Genomic DNA, 8922 nt, shown 5'->3' with positions numbered 1-8922 from the left:
GTAAGAAGTGTTTACTTAATATTTAATCAACTATTTTCATCACAAATATATGGAATATGCATATTCTGCACAACATATTTAATGTATTGGCATACTATGTCAATTGAAACTAGATGTATGACATATTTTAACAATCTGCTGTTTTTATAAGTAATACAGAAATTTAGTAATAATTCAAATAGTATAGAGGTAATTCACTAGCTTGAGTTTATTTAGTAGTGTAACCCACCTGATAATGAAAGACGGTTACCTATGTCGGTTCTAAATAATCTCTGTTATATTTCTATTGTTAAATGTTTCTTTATAATTAACTATTTCCTTGGTACAGCCAATCAAAGTATAAACTGGACAATTTATTGAAGTGTTCTATTTTCAAATCATCCTGGTTCAGTTTTCTTTTGTCTTTAATTCCTTTGAGGTTAATGAAAGAAATATCAGTGGAAAACAAGTTAACTCTATGATCTTACAAAATTCTCCACATATGTTGTTAACGAAATTGTTTTAAATACACAGTATTTTTAGAGAATTTGGACTTATTTTGTAGACACAGCCAGAATACTGGAGTCCCTGAGTGTCCTGCAAGATCAACAAAACTCTGGGAAGGATACTCTCTTCTTTTCTTAATTGGCAATGGACGTTCAGCATCACAAGATTTAGGTCAGTAATATGTTGTTACATTTTGATCTCATTTTGAAAAAGACATGTATGATAAGCTGAATTTTCTCTAAATTACACCTTACTATATAAAAAGACACCTAAAAATAAAAAGGGAAGTTTTCCACGTTGCCATGGGTTGGCTGGTTTGACAGGAGCTTATAAGGCCAGGGGCTGCACCAGCCTCCATTATCTGCTTTGGTATAGTTTCTACAGTTTATTTAGCCTTTCTCTGAAATAAAATTGAGGTAATAATCCAAGGAGAGAAAATACTGGTTTGACAATCAAGGCTAATGATTACAATCAAGTTTGGGTCGATTCATTTTCATTGTTCATTCAGATTCACTTATGTCTCTCAGTTGAATTGTTTGTATATCTATACAAATTTGGAAGCAGTCAAATCAGGAATTGTAGAGGTTTTCAGACTTGAGCTTTGAAATGGTTCACTTTAAAGTTAGTATTCTGTTTATTGAGTATTTCATCAATAAAATCATCTACTCAGATATTTTTTTCATGATATTTAAAAATGTCATTTCCTGTCATTTAGATTTAGATGCATTTCTCTGCTCTTTTGGATTACATTTAAGACATGCCCTAAAACTATCTAGCTCTCCTAAAAATAAGTGGCTCTCTTAAAAATAAGTGGCTCTCCTAAAAGTAAGTGACTCTCCTAAAACTATGTGACTTTCCTCAAACAAAGTGACTCTCCTAAATAAACTATGTAATTTTCATGAAATGGTTTCACATATAAATAAAAAATGGATTGTGAATTTGGATTTTGTTAGGAGCTCACTAGACATGAGCTGAGCCTACTTAATATCTAATTATTATTCTGCAAAAATTATTAAGTAGATTTGCTTAATTATAAAAGAGCTTTTATGACTTTTCATCTTCAGAGTATCAGATTATATTGTACTCTTACACATATTGTAATATATTAGATTGTTTGGAAAGTTCTGAGTGTTTTTTAATATGCAAAAAGGGATATAAATAATTGACCTTTCAGTAAATTTTATTACTGACCTTTGCCCATCTATTAGGTAATTCAAATATTCTATTGGCATAAAATTTGACTGATTTTGAAGATAAAAAGTTATCTAGATGCATTTTGACTCCATCTAAATCATTAACTGTTTTTCCTTGCAATAAGTTCTGTAGAGACAAAAACAAATGGTAGTTGGATGAGGTAAGAGATCCCACCACATGTGGTTGGACATTGTCTTGTTGGAACACTACCCCTTTCCTGTTGGCAATCTCTGGCCTCAGTTCTTTGATTTTTTTTGGTTCACATTAGCCAGCTGATGACAGTACACATCAGAATTAATGGTCTGGTTTTGTGGGAGAAGCACATTATAAATAATGCCTTAATAACACAAAGCACAACTTTTTTGGCATGGATAGTCATCTTTGGTTGCTGTTTTGGGGGATCCCTATGCAAACTCCAGGGTCTTTTTTGCACTATGTTTTCATACACAATCCACTTTTCATTACCAGTCTAAATTGTTTCAAAAAAGACATGCTTTCATTTCATTGCAAAAGCATATCACAAACAGAATACTGGTCCAAGCAATTCTTTTCTGAGAGTTTGTGAGGGACCCATACATTATAGCGAAAACTGTATCCTAGCTTCACTAGGTGTTCATGAACCATACTTATAGAAACTTCAAACTCCTCTACAAGTTCTCTTGTCGTGATATTTGAGTTTTCTTGGATTTTTTCCCTTCAAAACATCTTCATCCAATTTTGAAGGTCTTCTACTCTGACTATCATCTTTCAAGCTGAACTCTCCAGCTTTAAATTTTGCAAACCACCTTTGAACAGTTGATTCACCTGCAGCATCATCACCATAAACTTCACAAATGTTTTTGCAAATCTTTGCAGCATTTTCTCCTCGTTTGAAAAACAAAAGTATTACAATACGAATATGAAAGTTTTAGTTATCCATTTCAAATGTCAATAAAGGGTAACCAGAATGAAAAATAAATCTATTTTTAACAGAAACAAAGAAGAAATGCACTTATCACTTTATGCAATGCCAAAGTTTTAACTGTTCTGTTTCAGGTGTGTTCAATGAAGCATTTGGATTTGGCTTAAAATGCTCAGAACTTTCCAAACAACTTAATATTTCTTTCAAACTACAACTTATTATTTCTTTCAAAATCATTTGCTTAGCTACAAAATGCATCAATGCTTGAAAAAAAAAATTTGGTTATAAAAACATAAGCAAATCACTATCTTCATTCAATAAATGCCAACATACAAGAAAGTAAAAAAAATATCACAAACAATTCACAGAAATATTATGCACAAAAATGTTTCTTATTCAAGTTTTCCAACATTAAACATTTCAATTTTATGAATATTTTAAAGTTTTATGAATTCTTCAAAACAATTTTTTATGACAATGTAATTATTGATTTGTTTCATGGTTTCAGGTCTGCCTGGTAGCTGCTTAAGGAGATTTAATACAATGCCTTTCATGTTCTGTAACTTAAACAACAGATGCACTGTTGCATCCCGTAATGACTACAGTTACTGGCTATCAACACCTGAACCTATGACAAGGATGATGACACCTATAGAAGGTGAAGATATTCGATCTTATATTAGTAGATGTGCAGTTTGTGAAACAACATCACAGGTAAGTGAAATGATGTTCTGAATTTTCTGTAAGTATTATCAACATAATTTGAACCATCAACACCAAAGATAGTCTCCTTCTCCTCTTCCTACTATAACAACAACTATAAAATCTGCATCTGCCAAACTAAAAGTTAACATGTTTACAAATCCCGTCTGATGCCATATTATCTCTGTCAGGCATGAATTTTACAACTTTCTATTTCCTTTCTCATTTTAAATATAATCAGCAAAAATTATTTTGTAGACAATGTAATTTGAAAGGACAAATACGGAAAGATTAAGTGTAACAAGAAAGTTTGGAAATTAAAGAGCATTCTCTAAGTTGCATGAATTCTCAAATCATAAGCCCTACTGCCATTACCTTCCATGAAGCAATCATGCAAATAGTCTTTTTATTTCTTGGCCAATCAAAATTCATCCTTCTTGTAGATCAAAGTACCCTTTGTTATATTAATATAACAAGCATTGGTGATAGTACAAAGTTTATGCCTAACATAAGAGAGAGCTCTCAACACTATATAAAGATGTCAATATAAATGAACAATTATTTCATACAACCATTATGTGCTTTAGGTTGGCTTTCAATTTACATTTTTAGCTCATGATCAGATTTTAACACAGAATCAGGAGGTTGATAATGGCAAACATACTATATATGCAATGTATACAGGTGATAGCTGCATAATCTAGACTTCTCCATCCTATAGTGTTCCATGGTAGTGCTTTTGAAAAATGTTTAACATTCTGTTTTCCATAAATTCAAGCCTTTGTAGCTTATGCTATCATTTGAAGTAACAAATCTTTAGTTCTTGGTCTTGGTAACCCCAAATTTGATATCTGGTCCGAATACATACTATATATACATGACCTATTACTTACAGCATCACTTAAGATAAGCCAGGGCAGATCTACATGCACATTGTGACCTTCAACTAAGAAGATATATAGAATGTCTGGAACAATAGATCAGTAGATCATTTGACTGGTCTGTGTTCATAGATTTATTTGCTCAAAACTAACAACTGCCATTCATTCATAGAACATCTTCATACAAGCATCATTGTCACTGTCACATAATTTAATTAAAATAATACAATTTGTTAAGCAATTTTAAAACATGTTACTAATAATTAGAACTAGTAATGTCTTTCTTCAAAATTATTTCTTTTTTTCAAAATTTTTTCATTAGGTCCTAGCAGTTCACAGCCAAACAATCATGATCCCTGATTGTCCTCCTGGTTTCCAAACAATGTGGATTGGGTACAGTTTCATTATGGTAAGAACATATCTATTTCTTTTAATATAAGTTTGTCGATAATTAATTGCATATTATTTTTGTTTTTCCACTATTTCATGGAACAAAGTCCTAAAATTAAGGTCTTGTGGGACATTGCAACGAAGAAAATGTTGATATTTTAAACCAATTTAGCTGAATAAGTCAACAAAAGTCCCCTATGGTTACTCAGTAACATGTAACAGTAGCTAAATCGGATCTTTTTTAAAACGGGGGCCACATTTTTCATTAACGAAACACTTTGAAACTTGGAACACTGGTAGAATGTGTCATATAAAACATATTTTTCTCTTAGTCTTCTTAAAAAAAAAAGAAATCCGTAAATTATTCCATGTTAAAGTTGTCGTATTTCTGTAATTTCAACCAATCACTGACGTCCATTCAGCCGATATACATTAAGTGCCGACTACATAAACAAACGATTCTGAAACAATTAACCCTAACCCTAGGGTTAGGGTTAAAGCAAATTTAAAATGAAAAAAGCAAATAAAACGAAGGTATGGAGATTAAATACACTTTACATCGCTTAATGAGCCAAAGGAGTAAATGTAAACAACTGAATACTTGTCACTGATTGGTTGAAATTATCGAAATAAGACAATTTTTTACATGAAATAAATTCGAATACAAAAATATTTTTCTGTTCTATAACACAAAATAGATAAGTATACGAAGTTTGAAAGTCTTTCCGTACCAAAAACACTTCGTAAAACATTAATGAAAAATGTGGCCCCCGTTTTAAAAAAGATCTGCTAAATCTCCTCTTTATATACTGTCATTTCGGAAAAGAAAATGACGGATGATCATAGATGGAATACATTGATCATAACTCAGCTCAGTCGTGGTTGACTTGGAGTTAAACAACAACAATATTTGAGCTAAAAAAATAATTATTGTTTCAACATGAGGATTGAAAAGTTATTCTTAGGGAGAAGGGCTAACTCGCACTATCTAACAATTCCTGAAAATGTCTGAAGATGAAAAATAATTAAATATTATCAATAAAAAAATAGATGTTAAAAGTATCTCCGTTTTTTAAAATCCTCAAAAATCAATGTGAAGATAAAAAAAAATAATAGGTCATGGCTTAACTCAAATCTACTGTTGGCATTTCGTTGTGTCTCTGAAAAAGATACACGAGTAGTTGCTCAAGAATTCCCAGAAAAGTCACCAATAATTAAGTATTTAGATGAATTTGTTTCTAATATGCTTAATTTTTCAAAAGCCAATTGAAGTAGCACTCTTAATGTTTCTGATCATTTTACTAAATCTTACCAACTTATCAACAGTGTTATTATATCTTAATGGAATTTACTGATGCATCAATGAATCTGAAAATATGCTACTCTGCATTTTATTGGTTTATTTGTGTAATTAAAATATTGTAATTGATTTATTTTAAAGATGTTTATTGTTAACACCGGATAAATTGCTCAATTTAAAAATTCTACATTTCTTTCTCATTTCAGTACACAAGTGGTGTTATTGAAGGGTCAGGGCAACCACTTGAATCAGCTGGTTCCTGTCTTGAAGATTTCCGAAACCAACCATTTATTGAATGCCAGGGTGGTCGTGGCTCTTGTAATTATTATTCAACATCAATATCTTTCTGGATGGCTACAATTGACCGGTCAGCTCAGTTCTCACGACCTTTGAGTGAAACATTGAAAGCTGGTGCACAGCGTCGACGTGTAGGCAGATGCAAAGTGTGTATGCGAGTATCTTAACCTAGTGTTACTGTTCTATCACTAAATTACAGCCTAAGACTATGATAATAAAAAAAATCACGCTAATTCAAGTAACAAATGAACAACATTCAAATTGAGGGGAGAATGTATACTAAGTCAATGCAACATTGCTAAGCTACTAAGATCAATATTATTTTTCTTGCTGATGACAACAATATTGAATTGTGGTTGGATCTTCAGTAGTTACTTCCATTAATATTCGTTTTTGTAATATATTAGAAGCTGATCTACTGATGTTTATTCAGTTCTTCAAATGGTGCTAATACTGTGTCAACATCTTTTGGAAACTAAAAGCTGAAGGAATCCTCTTTTCACTATTGTTATATTTTTTTCTTTTATAAAGCTAAAGTCTAAAAGTACTATATGACTTTTTTTTTCTTATTTACTCCCTGATACAAACAGTCACACACACAAACACAAATAAATGCATATGTGTGCATTTTCTCACATATACACTCATATATTTCTCTTTCTCTTTCTACATGCACACACACACACACACACACACACACACACACACACACACACACAAATATGTGAATGTGTGTGTGTGTATATGGTAGGTTTAAATATGTCAATGTGTGTGTATTAATATTGATGTAATGGCCTGTTTTCCTATTTAATTGTAATGGGGTTTTCGAACATCTCACACATGTCTAATAATATATATCTGCTGTCTTTATCAAAGTTTGAAATCACTGCCAGAACTCTCAAGTTTTTACAAAGAAGAATATTTTAATGTCTCAGCATATGTGGGAAAAAATGAAAAGATATTTACTTCTTAGGCATTTATGTTAACATACTTTGTCTTTTGAAAATACATGCAATATTCTTCAACCTAAAGTATGTGATATTATGAGGGAATTTCTTTCTTGAAATGCTTATATGATATACAACGATACAAGGTTTTAGAAGTATATTGTTATTCATGTTTTATTTTTTTAGTTTGTTTTTATGAAAGCATCTGAACAAAGTCTAGTTATATTTAATTGGTAAAATAAAGGAAATAGTTTACATTCACCCTCTGATACTTTTAATAAAACATTAATATACTGTAGGTTTTTCAGTTTTTTTTTTTGTTCCTGTATTTTTTTAACTGGATGGCCATGTTTGTTTCCAAATAAATGATATAAAAACATTTTCTTAATTTAACTGTTTTCTGATCCTTTTCTCTCAATTTATGTTGTTTCATAATATCTCATTGATTATTTGGTTACTTATCTAACAATTATGATAATATTACAGATATACAAGGATTATGAGATTAATTTGAAGACCTAATAACTACATAATTGGGAGCTGAAATGACAGCACAGATTGTTATACTCTTGAACAAGACACAAAACTCTTTTATTCAGTTTTGCCGAAATGACACAATTATCATTTGATTGATTTGCAGTTACGAAAATATATATTTATAAAACAAAGATTGTTTTGCATTTGTTGAATTGTTAGAAGATCTCTTGACAAATGTGGGAAGAATGGAAGAAAGTAGATAAGAGGGAGAAAGCAAGAAATTAGGTGTATCATGTTAGGAGAAAAGCATAATCATTGTCTTGAATTTTTGAACTGGAGAAGAGTTTTAACAGCGTCCTTCATTCTGTAGTTTGATGGATTATCAGAGTATTGTACTAAACTGTTGTAAGGGGAGCATCTAAGTGCAACATCGTTTTAATGTTTAGGGAGGTATCTTCAGATCCTTACTATTAGTTTGGTTAGCAATGGAAAACTTTGTAAAGAAACAAGTTAGATGAGTTCTCTTGGATAAACTATAATTTTTATAAGAACTAGGAATTAATTAAAGACACTGTTATAGACATGAGTAAAATAGTGCTTTGTTGGTTTTCAAAACAATAGTATTATGACAATTCACTGCCATCAAATTACTTTTATTTATATAAAATAATTTTTGTTTTCAGAAGCATTTAATCTCAGCTTCAGGGTGTCTTCAGCTTCTATATATAAAACATATCTTGAGACAAAGCTGAAAAGAAAATACTTTACCCAAAATTCAACATGAAAAACAGTGCGCGTGTGCATGCGCACACACACACACACACACACACACACACACACACATACACACACACACACACTCTTTCTCTCTCTCTCTCTCTCTCTCTCTCTCTCTCTCTAAAATGCATGGTGCTGCTCAGCAACACATTATATATTGAATATGAAGAACTCATTTGAGGAAGTTGCAGAGGCGCAACAAGAATGTTTATGAATTAAAATAAAAAATTAATAAAAACTGTGAAGTGCTAGTTTCTTTGTTATTAATATGGTGTCTTCATGGTAGCCATTGGTATTAATTCATGAGAATATATTTCTCAACTAGAATGAACATTTTTTTTTCTCTTAAAAGAGTCTATGAAATATGTTATGGCAAAAAATATTTTTCTTTTATCTGTTAAATTATGTTAAAAACTACAGTATCTTAAAAAGTAGACACTGGTTATAACATATTTATATAAAGTTTACTATATGAAAATTAAATTCTTAAATATCTTGTAACTATTACAGTTAATTCTACTGTTTTGTAATTTAATTAGTATTTCATAATCTGTATGTACCAGTGATATT

General features: G+C 30.9%; 1 protein-coding gene across 1 annotated transcript in view; it reads left to right on the top strand.

The window, feature by feature from the left end:
- LOC106883718 (collagen alpha-5(IV) chain) overlaps window positions 1-8597 on the top strand; it is a 182189-nt gene extending 173592 nt beyond the window's left edge. The window contains exons 34-37 of the mRNA XM_052974901.1: window positions 545-657; window positions 3090-3295; window positions 4487-4573; window positions 6061-8597. Of these exons, the coding sequence (XP_052830861.1) occupies window positions 545-657; window positions 3090-3295; window positions 4487-4573; window positions 6061-6318 (664 nt within the window). The 3' untranslated portion in view covers window positions 6319-8597. The remainder of the gene's footprint in view (window positions 1-544; window positions 658-3089; window positions 3296-4486; window positions 4574-6060) is intronic.
- Window positions 8598-8922: the final 325 nt, after the last annotated feature.

This window comes from Octopus bimaculoides, chromosome 19 (genome assembly GCF_001194135.2).
Source record: "Octopus bimaculoides isolate UCB-OBI-ISO-001 chromosome 19, ASM119413v2, whole genome shotgun sequence".
NCBI classification, from domain to species: domain Eukaryota; kingdom Metazoa; phylum Mollusca; class Cephalopoda; order Octopoda; family Octopodidae; genus Octopus; species Octopus bimaculoides.
Note: the sequence above shows the minus strand (reverse complement) of the source record. Positions and strands in the feature narration are given on the sequence as shown.